Source organism: Cydia pomonella, chromosome 18, assembly GCF_033807575.1.
Source record: "Cydia pomonella isolate Wapato2018A chromosome 18, ilCydPomo1, whole genome shotgun sequence".
NCBI classification, from domain to species: Eukaryota; Metazoa; Arthropoda; class Insecta; order Lepidoptera; family Tortricidae; genus Cydia; species Cydia pomonella.
Window position 1 is genome coordinate 1,127,279 of NC_084720.1, and position 21,569 is coordinate 1,148,847.

Genomic DNA, 21,569 nt, shown 5'->3' on the forward strand with positions numbered 1-21,569 from the left:
CACCTTTACTGGCTATGTTAATAATTATGTTAACGACTCTTCTGATTGTATTTTTGACCGCATGACCCAGATATGGTGAATCATAATGAAGCCTTGTGAAATTATGTCCTTGTTGTTTTATTCTTAAATTTGGGTACTGGGAAAACCTAAGTACATTTGATGTAATACGGTGAGAATATGTATTTATCACGTACCCTCCATGAGATTCGTAGCTTCATACTAACACTATACGAGTATACAATGGCATCTTAACTCCCCGTTCGAGCAAAGTGCAGGTAGGTAGGTTAGTTATTAATTAATATTACATTATATATAGGTTATTGTGACTGTGACATAATGAACCTATGTAATGAAAGGAGCATGAAAGGAGGGATTGATAATATTGTTTGCCATTTGTCTACGAAACCAGAAAAAGTGTGCACCACTTGCAAAATGGCAAAAGTGTATACCCACTTTATTTATTTATTTAAACTTGATTGCACAAAAGAAAAATGCGGACTTAACGCCAGTCGAACTGAAGGCAAAGCAGAGATTCCTTTCAAAAAGTACTTTTGCAACTCGCTGTACATAACACAAACGCCAATGATCCGTACCAATTAAATCTTATAATCGTACTGGGTACCTACAGTAGTTGAGTTGATAAAATTGCATTAGCACTAATTAATCTCTTAAACAAATTTTATGATGAATCAGTGTAGGTACGAGTACGTTACTGGTTACGAGACGATTTCGAATCATATTTATTTTATCAGTCGTCTCAACAAATTTCTAATCACGTCTGGACTATAAATAAATAAAATAGGACATGGCGCGCTTTCTAAACACATTACATAAGAAGCTTCCTAAATAACAATCCTTCGATATGTATGAAAATGAGTTGACGCTTGAAAAACGTCGTATAGTTAATTCTGGCAACACCGCCGCTGAGCTGTCAGGCACGCCTTGTCAATTGTCATTCATCCAGTACCTCATACGCACGAGCGTAGTGTCGCGAGCTAATATAATTGATTTTCGTCGTGTTTAATCACAGTAACAATGTTGTATTAGTGTCCTATCGTGTATAAGAGGAGTGAACAATATGGCTTATGATATAACGTGGATTATCCCGCGGCTGCGAAGCCCGGGACGGTTGTGGACGTGTGCGAGCTCTATAACCGTGGCTGTTGTCGGACTCTTCAGCAAATTTATCGTAGGTAGGTATTCTGTACACTTAATTTATAAACACCTGAGTCTTTATATACTTGTTCTCGCGTGTTGTGTTTAGGAAATAAGTGAACTAGTTCGCTGAAACTGGTTGTTATGTTGCTTGCATCAGCGGAATGTGAACGCACGAGGCCGACGTTATATTTACGTCCTTTACAGGTCATGTCTGTACCCCGAGAGGTCAATCCCCTTTCACAACCCCTAAACTACGGATAAGTGACCTCACAACCTGTTTAAAAACGCACTTGTGATAAAACTTATGAATATTAATTTGTGAAATGAATAACTAGTTTGACCAGTTTTGTGTGAAATAAGCGATATTTAAATTACTTAACAATAGATGTACATATTTATTACTTAAGTTCAAAAACTTGTGTGACGAAAATATTTGAATATTCACTTTGTAACTGTTAAATAACTGTCACAATGACCACAGGGTCAGTACACTGCATTGTCATACCTATCATTACGTTAACCCATGGAAATAATCATTAATTATTGAGACATGATGGCTTTTATTCACTTGCATGTCAATAAATGATAAGGTGTAATAAGTGTTTTAGAGAGGTCACCGGTGACCGCAGAGCTGGCAGCTTTCCTCGCTTAAAGAATTAGTCTTGCGATGCAGAGAGGAAATGCTGCTAGCATCTTAGGTCTACGTTTTAACTTTTTGTAGTTTAGTATTTATGGGGGGGGGTGTCAAGAAGTTTTCATGTAAGGAAGCACATTAAAACTACATGTAAAATTAAAGGTCTTGTTTTTTAAAAATATTATTTTCAGACTCGTCCGGGGAAAAAATGCGATTTACGCCAAATGTCCGGGTTTTTTTTAATCTTTGTCTGGGCTTGGCGAAATTCGAGATGGCAGCCCTACTTTTATGGGATATACTACAAGAAATTATTTTATTGTTATGTAATATTAATATACTACTTTATAGTAACTAATAAAATATTTATGAGTTTAGCTAATCAACATGGCAAACATTAACCCGCATGTCATATCAATGTGGTTCAGTGAAGGGGACGGACTGAAAATCAGCGCTGCGCAATCAATTTGTAATAAAATGGCTGACGCAGCGTACGCTGAGTCCGTTCCTTTTGCCGCGCTTGCCTATTATTATTATTTTTAAGTGAAACGTTGTATTTTGTGTGGCAATAAATGGTTTCTTATTCTTAAACATAAATATACATTCTGAGTAATAGAAAGGAGTTGCCCTAAAATCATTATCTACATCTATCTAATCTTATCATTGTAACCAAATTTATATATTTATAAGTTAAGAAATGAATATTGTTTATGTTCAGTAATATTATCAATGTTATCATTCATATCACTTACGCATAAGATAAAAGTTTATACACAATTACTATAATTATAAAATATTCTAATAGTAATAAAAACTTAATTTTCTTATTATTATTATTGTTTGAAATTTATTGCACAATAAAAATAAGTACAAATGGCGGACTTAATGCCTTAAGGCATTCTCAACCATAGGGCAAAACAGAAATTCTCGATTGTGGGTGCAGTGAGAAAAATAATTCAGAAAAAATGACTACTATAAGTAATTTTGAATAACTATTTACAATTTTGGACATTACTATCATTATTTACAATGTTACACATTGATTATTAATTGCTGATATTATATGTTATACATATAATATCAGCAATTAATAATCAATTGTTTCATTTCATTATATTTTGTTATTTTAGACCATTAGTACAGTTCAATTTATTTAAAATGTAATCTTAGTACATAAGTCTACTTAACAAAAACATATATCAACAATACTTTTGATAGATATATGTTTTTGGAAATTAAATTCTACTGTTTGCATGATGTTGTCAAAACACTGGTCAGGTAGCAGTGTGGTAAATTTTCTATGGAAAGGCCTGGTGATTCATACAAAGGCAAATTCACTGCATTTCGTTCAAGAGGGTTTCGTATGTACAGTAAAGTCCGCATGCAATGACATCAAAGGGAAGTGATAAACGGATGTTATATAAAACGTATTTGATCAACTTCTTAATTACGTTAAGTTTTCCAAATTTATGTCAAAATCCTTTGTGAGAGATGAGTTTTGTTATTTTTGTACCAATTAACAAACTTGCCACTGAGAATCAAAACCAACTTACATGCCAGGCATGCATCAATCGTCCACGCAGAGAAAGACGTGGGGATGGCCACGAAAACCAGCCAATGTGTAAATATAACAGGTCATAATTTCATGAAAATAGGATTTATAGGTCATGTTATCACTAAGCGATTTGTTACTATAAGTGAAGGCATCTTATCCAACTTTGTTACAAAGCATTTTATATGAAAACCAAACTTCGCATAGTAATTACGTCATAGTAAGCGTTTACAAGTGTAAAATATGACAAGAAAGTATACTTTCTCAAATTAGATTTTTTTTTATATTTGAAAAAAAAATCTTTATTTTACATAAAGTTTTTCCACTGCATTCACATGTTTTTTTTTTTTATTTGCAAAGAACATTTTTTTTTACCCACCAATTATTAATTTATTACAGTGAAGTCAGCAATATCCCACTTTTATTAAATTTGAACAGTTTTATCAAATTTGAACATTCCAAATCCCTAACGAAAGCAATTTTTACAGTGAAGTACCTGAGCAAAGTTCCACTTTTATCAAATTTGAACCATTGTGCATTTTTTACGGATACATACAAATAGACATACCTATTTCCTGTTAAATTATCAATATTAATGAGCTGTCAACTGGAGCTTATCAAATGCGTGTAAAAACAATACAGTCGTGTTTACTAGCCTACTTCGTGCACGCTTACTCGATTATGGATGATTTATCAACAAACATAAGAAATCTGATTGTAATAATCATTGTTCGTTTTAGAAAATGAGCTTGTTATCCCTATAACCGATCGATGTGTAAATTAAAAATTGTAATTTCGATTTAATATCAAATTTGAACAAGCACCAGCGCGCACAAGTTTTTTGCACAAATCGCGAAACGTCTGGTTGACATAACTGGAGGCCTGCCGCGAAAATCGAAGTTCGTCAATTGCGGGCATTTTTCTCAGTCACTCTAATTACGTCTTAGTGAGAGTAAAAGAGAAAGATCCCCGCAATTTGCGAATTTCGATTTTCCCGGTAGGCCCCCTGGTGACTGAAGGTATCATGACGCGATTTTCATGACCCGGTGGCTATAAAAATGGTGTACAATGGTCTAGTAAGGAGTAAGCTGGAGACTTCGTCGATCATTTGGAACCCCTACGAGTCGACGTATGCTTTACTGCTTGAGAAGGTCCAGAAAGCGTTTTTAAGGTTCCTTTATAAAAAAATATTCGGATTCTATCCGTACCTGTACCCGATAAAGTATCTTCTCGGCTCCCTCGGGTACAATTCCTTGGAGGTCAGGCGGGATTACCAACTCCTTGTCATGGCATGCCGAGCCTTGCGTGGGGAGTCAGACTGTCCTGAAGTTGTTTCTGGTCTCGTGCGCCTGTTTGTTCCGGACGTCCCGAGAATGGCCCTCAGACCACGACAACGCGACCTGTTGGCCGTGCCGCCGGCGCGCACCGTATCGCGCAGGAACTCGCCGCTGCCCCGCGCCCTCTCACTGCTCAATGGGCTCCTGGCATCGACGCCTGAATGCGATCTATTTGCTTGGCGATGGGCGGCAGTGTATAGTGAATGCTTGAGATTCTGTGAGGCGATGGATGCTAGGTGCTCAACTGTCCCAATTTAATTTGTTAATGTGCCATTATTGTTTTTATAATTGTTAATACTTATAAATCTTATAATTATTAGTTAGTTTAAGTTTCGTGACGCATTGGTTCAACTGTAATGTCATGTAAATATTTTTATCAATAAAATAAAATAAAAAAAATAAAATCAGTATTGCGATTCAACAAGGAATGCCGCCAGCATCCTTCGTACAATGCCTCAAGGGCCAATTTTGGAGCTAGTTATAGTAATCCCCTGTGTATATCCATCAATGTATATTGTTATTATCAAATCAAAATAGATTCTAAAAGTTATAAATGTCGTCTGGAAAAGTTTGTATTGAAAATCAATTGAACTGTATTTGAAGGAAATTCTAATACGGTCAAGTGCATTTCAATAATTACAACTATAGATCGTGTCATTCATGACGACGCCTTCCTTGACTCTTATCGTCATGTTATTAAAGGTAAGATTTGACAACTCTGCGCGTCATCGTGGATGACACGAACTATACAAGGCATTGTTTGGTTTAATTACATTTATAAGTACCTAGTAATTTGTTAGTATTCATATTATGCTAATTTCACCGCGTTAATTCCTTGACAATGCTGCTTGAATATGGTAATTATTCGGTATTTGGCAAGATGTTCAATCTTCATATTAGGCAGAATTATTCGGAAAATTGGTTTTATTTTTTTATCATAGTTTTTTTGTGTAATTTGACATTTAGAGACAGTATACATCTCTAATAAAGTATTTATTATTTCATAGATTCGATATTTGTAATTGTTTTTTTTTATTGTTTGTAAAAATGGACATGTAAAAGTGCCCCTGTGGCCTATTTGCTGAATAAATGTTTGATATTTGATATTTGAAAAAATGCCGAATATTCGGCAAAAAATATATATGATTTTCTTGTTGCAGTTTGTAATTCTGCACAATATTTCCACCATTTCCATTCCACCATTATATTTTGTGTAATGAAGTTTAAATAAATAAATAAATATTTAACAAAATATTACAATATACCTGAGGCGGACATCACGGTGTACGAACGGGACATTGATATATAAGTGCATAGTCCTGTCTCGCTCACACACCAGAGCAGTATCTGAATGCGCATCAGTGTGATAACTGATAACCCCGTGACGCTTTTTAATTGTTTTTACGCTTCTATAAATAAACTTGTCATTTTTTCAAAACGTGCTGTCATTGACGGCCTGTCAAGATTGTATGCATAATAATAAGATACAAAATCAGTTAATTACTAACATTACATTGTATTAAAACGTGGTTGAATATTGCTTAGGTCATTACCATTGAAGCAAGATTTAAACTAGGTAAAATACCTAACCTAACGAACAAACAAACAAACATTTATTCAGCAAATAGACCACAAGGGCACTTTTACATGTCCAATTTTTACAATCATTAAAAATATCAAAATACAATTACAAATATGGAATCAATAAAATATTAGATACTTAATTAGAGATGTATACAGTCTCTAAATGTCGAATTACACAAAAAAAACTATGATAAAAAAATACAAAACACAAATACTAAAATTCTTTAGAGATGTAAAAGTTGTGTAAAAGTCTCTAAGTGTCAGAGATAAAATATAATTTAAAAAAAAGATCATTAAAATATCCTTAGAGATGTAAAGGGTCTCCAAGGCCTGAATTCTTAAATAATTAAAAGAAATGAAATTACCAAACAGAAGAACCGAATGAAGTGTGTCACGTTAATGCCACTCAAAAGTAAAGTTACATACTTAACGTTGAAAATGTTCGTATGTGTGTTAAGTACATGGTCTCCAAACTTTTTGACCTTTAGGGCATAAATAATTAGGCTTTCTAGCTCACGCCATACATACATCAGTTTCCTTGTTTGATAAATAATAAATTATACGACACGTATGGTAAAACCTGCAGGGTAAACAATATTAAATAAGTTTTAAACTCGTTATTTTTTTTTTGTTTGTTTATGATAAAGGTACATAACATTGTTACACTACTTTATTCCTCGCCAAACCGCGGTCGCAGTTTGTTGGCGAGGTAGCGTTCATTTATACATTTTAATATCCATGCTATGCACTTAATACTAAGCTTAGGTACAGTCAGCATCAAAAGTAGCGGATCAAATAACGTTTCATAAGTAACTACCATTCTGTAACAGCTTAACAAAAAGTGACGTCTTTAATATAGAACAAGTAAGACTGTGAAAGATATACTTTTGAGCGCGAATTTTAGAAATTTATCTATATTTGGAAAAGTTACCCGGAATATCAGATACTTTTGGCGCGTTGTTTCATCCGCTACTTATGATGCTGACTGTACTACGTGTAAAGCGAACACGCAAGCTTTTATGAATATAAAAACAAACAAAAACCAAATAGTCACTGGTACTTTAAAAGCTAATTCAGGTTAATTTCAAAGCAATAAAGAAAAAAATTAAAATTTCAATTTTATTACAAATAAGTTTTCGCAAAGCTCGCCTAAAACTTATTACAAGGGTTTGGGCTATAACCCACATGCTCGCCCAATGCGGATTGGGGACTTCACCTTTGAATTTTTTACGGATGTATGCAGATTTAATCACCATGTCACAATGTTTTCCTTCACCTAAAAACTAGAGGTAAATATCAAATGATATTCCGTACTTAAGTTTTTTTATACTACGTCGGTGGCAAACAAGCATACGGCCCGCCTAATGGTAAGCAATCTCTGTAGCCTATGTACGCCTGCAACTCCGAAGGAGTTACATGCGCGTTGCTGACTCTGACACTCCGTACCCTTGTTGAAGTCTGACAACATTACTTACCGACAAGAACACAACACTATGAGTAGGGTCTAGTGTTATTTAGCTGCGGTTTTCTGTAAAAACCGAGCAAATGCGAGTCGGACTCGCGCACGAAGGATTCCGTACCATTATTTATAAAAACGCCAAAAAAAATATGTTTGTTGTATGGGAGCCCCCCTTAAATATTTATTTTATTTTGTTTTTAGTATTTGTTGTTATAGCGGCAACAGAAATACATCATCTGTGAAAATTTCATCTGTCTAGCTATCACGGTTCATGAGATACAGCCTGGTGACAGACGGACGAACGGACGGAGGGACGGACAGCGAAGTCTCAGTAATAGGGTCCCGTTTGACCCTTTGGGTACGGAAACCTAAAAACCACAACCAAATAACACCACAGTACCGAAAAACTCATTGGTACGAGCCAGGACTTGAACCCGTAACGTTCTTGTATATGTAATAAAGGTATTTTATTTGTTACAGAGTTCCTGAATAAAACTACAGTGTACAATAAAGAACAGTTGACAGCGGCTATGAAGAGGCCTCCAGGAGTGCCGCTAATAACAGTGTCCAACCACCACTCGTGCTTCGACGACCCCGGCCTCTGGGGTGAGTGACCTCTAGGCCTCTTGTTACGATAATAAAACGACAATTACAATATCAGATGACGGCACCGTAAAGAGGCCGGCGGGCGTGAGTAACGGTATCATACCACCACTCGTGTTTCGACGACCCCGGCCTCTGGGGTGTTATTTACGTAGGTCATTTATCACAGTCCTCGACGATAGCTGCCTCTATATGCCTCTCATCATAAGTGTTCAACCACCACTCGTGCTTAGACGACCCCGGACTCTGGGGTGAGTGTTATCTAGGCCACATCACAGTCCTCGACGATAGCAGCCTCTATGGGCCTCTCATGACAGTGTCCAACTATACCACTCGTGCTTAAACGACCCCAGACTCTGGGGTGTGTGTTAGTTATCTAGGCCACTTATCAGAGTCCTCGACGATAACAGCCTCTATAGGCCTCTCATCACAATTTCCAACCACCGCATTACCGCATCATCACTTACCATCAGGTGAAATCGTGGTCAAACGCCTGCCTATCCTCAATAAAAAAACACTCCCGAAACTGCTTAAAAACTTCGATGTTGAAAGTCTGGCCACCCCCTGCCTCCATCATCAGATCAGCTCCTTGTCATCAGAATATTGCATTGTCATCCGGTTTACACATGTATGCAGAATATCAGCCCAATCGGAAATCGGAAAGTGGGTCAAATTTAGCTATGACCAAGATTTGACCCACAGTAACATTACTAACAGGGCAAACTGCAAACAAGCATGGCCCGCCTGATGGGTAAGCAGTCTCCGTAGCCTCCAACTCCAAAGGAGATACATGCGCGTTGCCGACCCTAACACTCCGCACCCTCTCGTTGAGCTCTTGCAATCTTACTTACCGGCAAGAACACAACACTATGATTAGGGTCTAGTGTTATTTGGCTGCGTTTTTCTGTAAGGTGGAGGTACTTCCCCAGTTGGGCTCTGCCCTAGATCAGGAATGACATCCGCTGTGCTGTGCCCTACCACAAAAAACGAGATGACATTGACAATGCCCATACCTCTCTTTTGGACGTAGTTTAAGGACGTACCCGGGTCCAATATGATTGATCATAAAGCAAAACATTTAGGTAAAATTCCGTTCCGATGTCGCAATTGCAATTTGCAACAGTATCGGGTTCCTAAAACTGCAACCGTACTTATTTATACGATCATTTTTCAATAAATTATGCACACGAGGCTTCTAACTTCCCCTCGATGACTCGCAATACATATGAACTCGTATTGTTGAAATTTTTGATTAAATATATACCTTAATCACCGTACCCAAGCTATGTGTATTAAGCTGGTGGCCTAGCGGTAAGAGCGTGCGACTTGCAATCCGGAGGTCGCGGGTTCAAACCCCGGCTCGTACCAATGAGTTTTTCGGAACTTATGTACGAAATATCATTTGATATTTACCAGTCGCTTTTCGGTGAAGGAAAACATCGTGAGGAAACCGGACTAATCCCAACAAGGCCTAGTTTACCCTCTGGGTTGGAAGGTCAGATGGCAGTCGCTTTCGTAAAAACTAGTGCCTACGCCAAATCTTGGGATTAATTGTCAAGCGGACCCCAGGCTCCCATGAGCCGTGGCAAAATGCCGGGACAACGCGAGGAAGAAGACCCAAGCTATGTGTATTAAAAATGTATTGACGACCGGTCTAGTGGGTAGTATCCCTGCCTATGAAGCCGATGGTCCTGGGTTCGAATTCCGATGGGCATGTATTTGTGTGATGAACACAGATATTTATTCATGAGTCATGGATGTTTTCTATATATTTAAGTATTTGTATATTATATATATCGTTGTCTGAGTACCCACAACACAAGCCTTCTTGGCTTACCGTGGGACTCAGTCAATCTGTATAAGAATGTCCCTATGATAAAAAATAGTATAGGGAACGTGCATGAACTGTAGAGGGCAGCACAGGAGTCCCTTGTTTATGGGCGGGAAGTGTAAATGCAAGTTTAAGCTTCCAATGTAGCCCACAAGATGGCAGAGCCTACAATGCATAAAAAAACGTACGTGAACTTTAGAGGGCAGCACTTGATTTGGCGTGAAGTGTCAATGTACATGTTTAAGTTTCCGATTTGGGCTACAGGATGGCAGACCCTCTATAGTAGACGCAAACCAAATTGACGACCGGGGTCGTAAAACTTCTCATTCACACTCGCGTGGTCGTAGGTAGTATGAGAGAGATAGTGATATGACCTCGGTCGTCAGTTTGGTTTGCGTCTACTATAACGCACACGGTCCCTATAGGTAATTAAATTTGTATGTTAAAGTAAAAAAAAAATCAAAATCAAAATAGTTTATTAATACAGTGAAACTTATAATTAAAACAAGGTTAAGTAAACTTATTCCAGTTAAACACTGCTAAATGTTGTTTCAGGTTATAGAAATTGCCCGTGACACCTGCTATGCCTGTCTCGCAGGATGGCACTTTTCCTAGTTTGCCAGTTTTTATTGATTAATAATTAATAAGTAAATTTCTATTTTAGTTATTACGTGACAAAACCTAAGGACCCGCTCATTGTGACCAAGCGTGGTATTTTGAAAACCTCCCCCCCTAAACTGGTCATGTAATATGGGTACGTACCCCTATATATGATATATGTTGAGGTCGAGCTATATATGACTATATTCAAAACAATACTAAGCCAGCGATAGCGATAGGCGAGACTATCAATCACAGATTGACGACCGGTTTGGCCTAGTGGGTAGTGACCCTGCCTACTAAGCTGATGGTCCCGGGTTCAAATCCTGGTAAGGGCATTTATTCGTGTGATGAGCATGGATATTTGTTCCCGAGTCATGGGTGTTTTCTATGTATTTAAATATTTATATATTATATATATCGTTGGCTAAGTACCCTCAACACAAGCCTTATTGAGCTTACTGTGGGACTTAGTCAATTTGTGTAATAATGTCCTATAATATTTATTTATTTATTTATTACAGATTACTTCATCAGATGATAGATGTCGCGACACCCGAAAAGGTGCAATACAAATAAAACCGGACAAGTATTTGTTGTTATAGCGGCAACAGAAATACATCATCTGTGAAAATTTCAACTGTCTAGCTATCACTGTTCATGAGATACAGCCTGATGAGTGATGACAGACGGACGGACGGACAGCGGAGTCTTAGTAATAGGGTCCCATTTTAACCTTTGGGTACGGAACCCTAAAAACGTAACTAGTCGAAACCAAATCGGAAGATTCAGCTTAAATAGGGGATATTACGCAATAAAATGGGTACTTTGCAGAACTCACTTCAGCAGAACTATCATTCTCACGCTCGTTGATCTTGTTCATATTCCTATTCATAGATTATTGGCTATGAGAACAATATAAAGACTATATCATTGTTTTAGGTAAGTATTATCGTCCCACTGTTCGTGAGCCGCGTAGAGTAATAAGATTCACACGAACTTAGATGCCGCCATACGGTCGAAGTCATTTTAAAACTATGTTCTGAAATATCACGAAATTTTACATGAACATGCAAGTAACGTATATCTAACTAGCGATCCGCCCCTGCTTCGCACGGATTACACAAAACCTTAACAAATCATACACCTATACCTTCCTCAAGTATCACTCTATTGATAGGTGAAAACTGCATGAAAATCCGTTCAGAAGTTTTTGAGTTTATCGCGAACATACATACAGACAGAAGCGACGGCGGACTTTGTTTTATAAGGTGTAGTGATACTTCGTTGAGTCATTGTCACAGCGAACTCACAATGGTTATAAGTGCCATAGACCCTATTGGCACTTAAGTTCTTTATGCCAATTTCCCATTTTAAACATTTTCCAAAAAACGAAACGACAGAAAAATGGTATCGAAGTACCGAACCTGCTCACGAGAATCGGTTGCGAATTGCGACCAGTAGAGGAGAACAACCGGACTACGAAAGCATTTTTGTCCAAGCTGAAACAATGACCTTCGCTAACGCTCGGTCAATTAAGTCTGCCTTTAACAAACACAGTTAGTTAGTTATGCTGGGCACTTTCCGCAAATCGACAACCATTGTGCCTATTTTGCGTGAAAACGAGCGCTACTCTAACCACCCCAGCTCCTCAACGAAACCTAGCAGTGTCTTCAGGTTGCTAACTGCCTCCTTTAGTGTGTACCAGTGGCGGATCGTTCAAAGAACTCGATTCCCACCGGCTTGTCTAATTTCAGCCCGTTGAGTACTTACACGATCGGTTTATGGAGAAAAGGAAAGCAAAATTAGCTCCGGGTTCCCTACGAATATTTGTGACGCGCCGCCACTGGTGTGTACGGAGTCCCTAGGTATTTGTTCCTGTATACTTCCACCTGTTTACAGTCTAGGAGAATATGTTTTCGCTGTTTCCTCTTCTTCCATGCACGCTCTACATATGGGGCTGTCCGTTTTACCCATATTATGTAGGTGTTTGTTAAATGTGTCCTGTAATTAATCGTACTATTTTTCGTAGTTTGTGTCTGGGTGTCTTCAGTAGTATTTTAGGAGCTTGTGGTTTTGTTCCGGTAGAATCTCTTTGGTCTGATTACAACACTGCTTTCTTGGCTTACTTAACAAACACAAATATCAACATGAAAAATAGGGACAAAGATTAACATCGCCTTGTTATATTTGACAAACATTTTTGACGCCAATAAGTCTTTATCTTCGACTTCATCTAACGTTGACAAAGTCGCGGGCAAAGGGTAGTATGTATAAGAAGTTAAAGGTATATCGTGTGATTTATTATCAACAAATGACGCAAATTACACCATCACTGAAGTAAAACAAATCAAAGCAGATGAGGGTTTTCAATTAATCATTTCTCATGAAACCAAACCGCTTACAGACAATAACACCCCCTGTCGACTGAGCTTATGAATACAATCAGAAACAATGGTTTCTCTTATCAGGGGTTATTATGTATCATACAATTACGTCGCGTGGAGACGTCTTCTTTGTCAACATATAGTAGACTTGACCTACATATATTATATGTACTGATAGTGTGCGGTCAGGCGATGTGATGTCACAGCCTCAGGGACGTGGTTATCACGCCACGCCACATCGAAGCATCAGTGTTTTTTTTTAATACTACGTCAGTGGCAAACAAGCCCGCTTGATGGTAAGCAGTCTCCGTAGCCTATGCGCCTATACGCGTACGCGTTGCCGACCATAACACTCCGCACTCCCTTGGAACTCTGGCAACCTTACTCACCGGCAGGAACACAACACTATGAGTAGGGACTATGATTATTTGGCTGCGGTTTTCTGTAAGGTACTTGTTCAGGGCTCTGCTCTAGATCTGGAATGACATCCGCTGTGCTGTGCCCTACCACACAAAGCGAGATGACATTCACAATCACAATGCCCATACCTCTCTTTTGGACGTAGTTTAAGGACGTCCCGGGTACGTGGTCCAAATTATGGTGGATGATAACCGCCTTGCATGTCACACATAAAGCGGTTATCACACCAGCGCCACATCCGTATCCGCAGAAAGATTGCGCGGCCGCCGACCGAGACTCGTTTCAAATGGACACTTTGGGCGACTGCCCGACTGGTAGCATGAAAGCTACACTTAGGTGGACCGAGGCGAGTTAGATCAAATTAAAAAAACAGTCGGTATTATTTTAACTGACGATGCAGAGTAAGAGCGGAGACGTAGGAGTACGACGAGGAAGAACGGCTTTTTTTATCTTGATACGATTCTTCTCCCTGTGATCCGGTTCAACATGGCCAACCCTGCCTACGCTTAAATTATATCCTATAGAGTAGCGCTCCTTAAGATTGTGTTGCGAGAAAGCAACTGGCCTAGCGGTAAGAACGTGCGACTTCGAATCCGAAAGTTCCCCGGCGTTCGTACCAATGAGTTTTTCGGTACTTAAGTTGGCCATACACACTAGGGTATGCTTGCGCAGTTTTATCAACTGTACAGGTAAAACGGAGCATGTGTAGCATTTGACTGTGCAGGTACAGCTTTACCTGTGCAGTTGAACTGTACAGGCAAAACTGCGCAGGCATACCCTATTGTGTATGGCCAGCTTTATGTGCGAAATATCATTTGATATTTACTTACTAGTAGCTTTTCGGTGAAGGAAAGCGACTAATCTCAATAAGGCCTAGTTAACCCTCTGGGTTGGAAGGACAGATGGCAGGTGCTTTCGTAAAATCTAGAGCCTACGCCAATTATTTAGGGATTAATTGCCAAGCGGACCCCAGGCTCCCATGAGCCGTGGCAAAAATGCCGGGACAACGCGAGGAAGAAGAAAAGTAATTGATAAAAATAAAAGGTTTAAGTATATAAACTGTTAATAAAATCATCGTTGTCCACAAAAAGTGCGAGATTACGAAGAAATGGAGGCAAATTGGTTTGTCTTTGGTTGACAAATAATGTAATTATTTGTCTTTTCTATTAAACTCTACTTTAAGTGTATTGGGTACAATTAACAACTGTGTTAAAATACTCCTCATTCAAGCGGTGGTGTCACCATCTGATTTCTCCATGATGCCGGCTCTGTCAATTTTGTTTGTCATAATTAGTTTCGTTACAACGGGTGTTGGGTGCATTTTTGAACGTTTCGTAACAATTATGTTTATTGATTATTGACCCATCTGACACAATTTAATTACGGTACATTACCCTATCATCGGTTATCGTTTATATCGTCAATTAGCTTCTCATTTCTTTTTGATCGACTTGATCGCCACCGGTGCATAACATTAATCATTAAACACTGTTCGCACGGACAGCGAAAACTGTTTCTTTAAAAACATGGTCGCGAAAAACTCGCTTTTTGCTATTAAATCGCCACCGGTCGGACAGCAGTCTGATAGTAATATTTTTTTATTATGACTCATGTATATTAGCAGTTCTGTCTAGTCCATCCATACCAATTATTTGCGTCTGGGATTCAAGGTAAATATCTCACCACGGTCGATGACACGAAAGATGTTCGCATAAATTCGGTAATCGATTACTTGCAGATCTAGTATATATCTGCAGAGCTTCTTCATGAATCGAAAAATTATCGGTTAAATTTGAAAAGAAAGCAATATTTCATACCTTGTCACAGTGACAGTGAGTGAGTGAGTGAGTGAGTATGAGATCCCTCCCGACTTTCATATTGATTGACAATCAATTGGGTACTTGACACATGTTGAATATTATAACAAAATTTAGTTAAATGGATAGAAAATGAGCCGTCCATTATAAAAAAGTGGAATTTAAAAAATTATATTGAAATTATAAAAAAATACAAAGCTGCTTTTTTTGTCTTTCAAAAATAGACAAGAAAATGGTACCATTGGATTCCTTACATTTTATTGAAAAATAAATTGTAGGACAACTATACACATAAACGCAATATTTCAGGGTCAAAATGGCAATTTCCTTGATATTCCATACATTTAGGACAGACTTATATGATGTGACGCCACATCACCTTATCATTTTGTTAGAGGCGTTTCAATCGTCGACTGCGAGCGTCAGACTTAAAACTCTCATTTCTGACCTTTGTGTTACTTAAATGCCATGAGTCCTATATAGACATTTGATCCTCAGGAAAATCAAGATCGTTTGACATTATTTACAAAAAACAGTCAAGTAGCCAATTGTGAGACAAGGTACGAAGTGGTACGGATATTTAAATATTTTGACTGTACTCTGTACTTAGCAATGTATCGATTATTACAAGCTAGTTCTTGAAACATCTAAATGGGGTTTAAGTTTGATATTTGTTCTCTTTTTCGTTTCGATTCTTTTGATCTAATGTCGTTCCTGCACTGCAATAATATCTGACACTAACCATCCATTAATTACTTCACACGAATTTCTAGGATTTTTGACCCCTCCTTCTCCTTGTCACATTTGGTCACATTTGGCAAACCCCTCCCCCTGGTGTGATGTCACATTTTTCGCATTAGGTATTATTAATATTTTCTTTTTGTTAGTAATTTTATAATATAAAATCGATTAGGAAAGAAAATTACACGAATATAAACAATTACCTATCGTTCCAAAAAAACGACGGTTACTGACGATGTTAAAGTGATGTCACAAAGTTTGTGACATCACTTTAACATCGTCAGTAACCCCTCCTCCCCCTTGTCACAACATGTCACATTTTTTTAACCCCCTCCCTCCCCCTAAACGTGTGACGTAATTAATGGATGACCCCTTACTGCAGCTAATTTATATGAAATTATTTAAAAAATACTTTTAAGTATGTTACAATGCAGATGCTATATAAGACGTGTCATCACAGACTATAGTTGGTCAAACCAATTTGTCAGTAAATAAGAACAATAAAAACTATACTCATCCTTTTCTTTTGGATGCTAGTACTAGTGTAAGACAAAGATAGTATGACTCCCTCTGTCTATGTTTGAAATGAGATAGCCCTTTGACAAACTATAAATAATAATACTTGGTGTCGTGTTACAATCGACTTAGCTGTAAGATTACTTAATAGCCGCTATGCGTGAATATATTTACCACAATTAAAAACAAATTAACCGCTCACGCCTATTCAAAAGCCCTTTACTAACAGTCCTCTTGAATTCCTACGAATCGGGCTAATTGTTGAACTGCCTTGGCGTCAGTTACACAGGAATAGGAATAGGGTCAATGTCTTACTGATAATATTTGATAGTAGGCTCCGTCGTACAGACGACCAAGCGTAGACTACACCAGGGGCCGTGGCAGGGGCTCGTGGGCCGTATGCGGCGTTTTGAAGGTACAATAGCGGCTCCTTCAGCCACACAAAAAAATAACACTTAAGGAATCTTAGACCACTGAAGAGAACATATTATTCCATATTTTTACTGCGTTTGGATCTTTTTCTAGTTAGCCGACACCCTGGACTACGCTTTATGAAGGGTGCGAAAACCAAAAGATATTTCCCCAATGCCCTCAGGCCTACCGCGAAACACGAAAATGGAAGTTGCGTTATCTGTCTGCCAATCACTCTTGCATATTCGAGCGATACAGAGGCAGATAATGATATTTCGTGTTTTGCGGTAGGCCCTCAGACACTATCCACGTCAGGCATTGGACAAAGCGAGACCCCAGCGAGGCTCGTCGTCTTTTTAGGAGATTAGGCGTTTGCGGGAGAGAGGCTGTGATCCCGCTCTGGGTCATACTTGGTCTAAAAGGTCTAGATAGCATAGCATATATAACATACACTATTAGAACTGCATACATCTGCGAAGAAATTCAAAGGTGTATGTGAAGTCCCCAATCCGCATTGGGCTAGCGTGGGGACTATAGCCTAAGCCCTCTCGCGCATGAGAGGAGGCCTGTGCCCAGCAGTGGGACGTATATAGGCTGAATTATTATTTATTTATAGTGTTTGCGAGAGAGAGACGTGATCCCCGCTCCTGTCATGGCATACTTGTTCCAACAGGTCTCCTTAGCAGTTCAGTGCGAGAATGCTGCATGCATAGGTTAAAAAAAAAAACATTAATATATTTTAATGGTGATACTTACCTACCCGTATTTTTTTTACTTAGATTTGAATATTTGAGGAAGACCAGTTGCATTGGATAAATTGAGTCGTAGATTTGACCAATGAATCTGTCATTAGTAAACAGAGCTCAGTATGGAAGCACCAAAGTATTGGCTCCTCTACACGAAGGCCCAGCGCTGGACCAGCGAGATGGCCATGCGATGGTTATGGCTCCTGTACACGATGGCCCAGCGCTGCACCAGCGTGATGGCCATGAGATGGTTGAGAGCACGCATTATGGAATTGGCTACGTGTAGATGCGTACGCACCATCGCTGGCCCACTATCTTTGATGTGCGGAGGAAAAACCGACACCGCGGCCATCCCATCGCCATTCCGCCGCGCCATAAGCCATCCGACACCACTACGTCCACTACCCTCTCTACACGCTGGCCCATCTTAGTGGGCAGGTATGATAGCCCACCCTGTAGAGGAGCCACATGGTATGACGAGCGTATTAACGTCATCTAAATAGTATACATAGTAAGTGATCTGTGTGTTCTGGCCGCGGTTTAGGCGGCGGACAACTAATTTGGGTGCGACCTGGGTAACTGGAATAGAATATAATTAACCTAATTACCTCTAAGTAGGTGGTCAGTCTGTTGTTTGATTTAAATAGCGTGACAATTTTTGACGATACAGCGTGTCATCCACGATGACGTGCAGATTTGTCAAATCTAAGCTATAAACATGACAATACGAGTCAAGTCACGTGTCTTCATGAATGACACGCTCTATAGCTTAGTAAAATAATAATAATCAAATGAAACCAATAATTACGTCACACGTTTAGGGGCAGGGAGGGCTTCAAAATAATGTGACATGTTGTGACAAGGGGGAGGGGGAGTCACAAACTTTGTGACGTTCACTCTTCACCTGTAATTGAATTTTTTTTTGATAATTTTTGTATTCGCTGTACTGTCCAGTGATGATAAATGATAAATCGTTTTTATTCGTGTGTTTTTTTTTGTAATCGGCTTAGTGGTTAAATTTCTTATACGAGTATTACTGTTATTGAATTTTTTTTGACTAAAATAGCTAAGTATTGTTAGCTAGAATTGCTGATTTCGTTGAAAAAAAATTCCAAATATGTGACGTCGCACCAGGGGGGAGGCGGTTGCCAAATGTGACCAGGTGTGACGAGGTAGGAGGTTGTCCTATATAGGAACTCTATGATAAAACAACGCAACCAAGGGCGTCGCCAGCTGATGGTCTAGGGAGGGGGAGTTCATATGGCCGATGGGGAGGGGGAGGGTCATGGATTTAGTTCGAAATTTTATTCTAGAGGGGGGCAGCTGCTTGAGTCTGTTAGAATTGTGTTGATAAGTAATTAGTTGCCTAACATACCTCTTCATAATAAACTGTCGCTGCAACAATTTATCTGTCTAGATGCTGTGGCCAATGATGAAGTAAAAATACAGTTAGCGATAAACTTACTGTTTGTTCACAGGCGTGCTAGACGCGGGAACGTTAGCCGGTTCCATGGGTCGCCGAATGCGATGGTCATTAGCAGCACATGACATTTGCTTCACGAACGCTCTGCACGCCGCTTTCTTCGCGCTCGGCAAGTGTGTGCCTGTCGAACGAGGAGCGGGAGTTTATCAGGTACAGAATACCATCCCAAGACCTCCAAAATGAAGTTGCAGGTAGGTTGCAGTTTATATACATGACAATTTGTTTCACGAACGGTCTGCACGCCGCTTTCTTCGCGCTCGGTAAAGTGTGTGCCTGTCGAACGAGGAGCGGGAGTCTATCAGGTACAGAATACCACCCCAAGACCTCCAAAATGAAGTTGCAGGTAGGTTGCAGTATATATAAATGACCATTTGCTTTACAAACGCTCTGCACGCCGCTTTCTTCGCGCTCGGCAAGTGTGTGCCTGTCGAACGAGGAGCGGGAGTCTATCAGGTACAGAATACCATCCCAAGACCTCGAAAATGAAGTTGCAGGTAGGTTGCAGTTTATATACATGACAATTTGTTTCACGAACGGTCTGCACGCCGCTTTCTTCGCGCTCGGCAAGTGTGTGCCTGTCGAACGAGGAGCGGGAGTCTATCAGGTACAGAATACCATCCCAAGACCTCGAAAATGAAGTTGCAGGTAGGTTGCAGTTTATATACATGACAATTTGTTTCACGAACGGTCTGCACGCCGCTTTCTTCGCGCTCGGTAAAGTGTGTGCCTGTCCAACGAGGAGCGGGAGTCTATCAGGTACAGAATACCATCCCAAGACCTCGAAAATGAAGCAAGGTAGGTTGCAGTATATACAGGGTGATTCAGGAGACGTGAGCAGGATCAAGCTTGAGTATTCAGTAAGTTATAAGGAACTGTTTTGTACCAGTATTTGTGAGATTAACGTTCATTAATTTTTTACTGTTCAAAATAAAATGTTTTAATTTATTTACGCCATGTATGGTCACCCTCTTTGTTGTATCCATAACAAGTGACAAATTGAATGTCATCGGAGTCTGGTTACTTTTGAAAAATCGTATCTCACTCAATTGTGACATTTTGTTTTCTTCATAATCAAACTGCTGTCATAACGGTTAAAGAGGTTTTATCTTTCTTAATTAAGTGTTGTAGGGTGTCCATGATTGTAGATTATCAAATTCGTCCTTCCCAAAAAGTTAAATAACAGAAACAAAGCGAGATTGTTTTACTTAAATATGATGATAAACGGTTCATTAACATTTACTGATTGTGTAGGCTTAGTCCTGCTCACGTCTCATGAATCATCCTGTATAAATGACCATTTGCTTTATAAACGCTCTGCACGCCGCTTTCTTCGCGCTCGGCAAGTGTGTGCCTGTCGAACGAGGAGCGGGAGTTTATCAGGTACAGAATACCATCCCAAGACCTCCAAAATGAAGTTGCAGGTAGGTTGCAGTATATATACATGACAATTTGCTTCACGAACGCTCTGCACGTCGCTTTCTACGCGCTCGGTAAGTGTGTGCCTGTCCAACGAGGAGCGGGAGTCTATCAGGTACAGAATACCATCCCAAGACCTCCAAAATGAAGTTGCAGGTAGGTTGCAGTATATGTAAATGACAATTTGCTTCACGAACGCTACGCCGCTTTCTTCGCGCTCGGCAAGTGTGTGCCTGTCGAACGAGGAGCGGGAGTTTATCAGGTACAGAATACCATCCCAAGACCTCCAAAATGAAGTTGCAGGTAGGTTGCAGTATATGTAAATGACAATTTGCTTCACGAACGCTACGCCGCTTTCTTCGCGCTCGGCAAGTGTGTGCCTGTCGAACGAGGAGCGGGAGTCTATCAGGTACAGAATACCATCCCAAGACCTCGAAAATGAAGTTGCAGGTAGGTTGCAGTTTATATACATGACAATTTGTTTCACGAACGGTCTGCACGCCGCTTTCTTCGCGCTCGGCAAGTGTGTGCCTGTCGAACGAGGAGCGGGAGTCTATCAGGTACAGAATACCATCCCAAGACCTCGAAAATGAAGTTGCAGGTAGGTTGCAGTTTATATACATGACAATTTGTTTCACGAACGGTCTGCACGCCGCTTTCTTCGCGCTCGGCAAGTGTGTGCCTGTCGAACGAGGAGCGGGAGTTTATCAGGTACAGAATACCATCCCAAGACCTCCAAAATGAAGTTGCAGGTAGGTTGCAGTATATGTACATGACAAACGCTCTGCACGCCGCTTTCTACGCGCTCGGTAAGTGTGTGCCTGACCAACGAGGAGCAGGAGTCTATCAGGTACAGAATACCATCCCAAGACCTCGA

The 21,569-nt window shown here is 39.6% G+C and overlaps 1 protein-coding gene across 1 annotated transcript in view; it reads left to right on the forward strand.

Annotated features, from left to right (window-relative positions):
- Positions 1–523: 523 nt before the first annotated feature.
- Positions 524–21,569, forward strand: part of LOC133527737 (tafazzin) — a 45,793-nt gene continuing 24,747 nt past the window's right edge. The window contains exons 1-3 of the mRNA XM_061864885.1: positions 524–1,193; positions 8,202–8,327; positions 19,272–19,426. Coding sequence (XP_061720869.1) covers positions 1,079–1,193; positions 8,202–8,327; positions 19,272–19,426 — 396 coding nt within the window. The 5' untranslated portion in view covers positions 524–1,078. The remainder of the gene's footprint in view (positions 1,194–8,201; positions 8,328–19,271; positions 19,427–21,569) is intronic.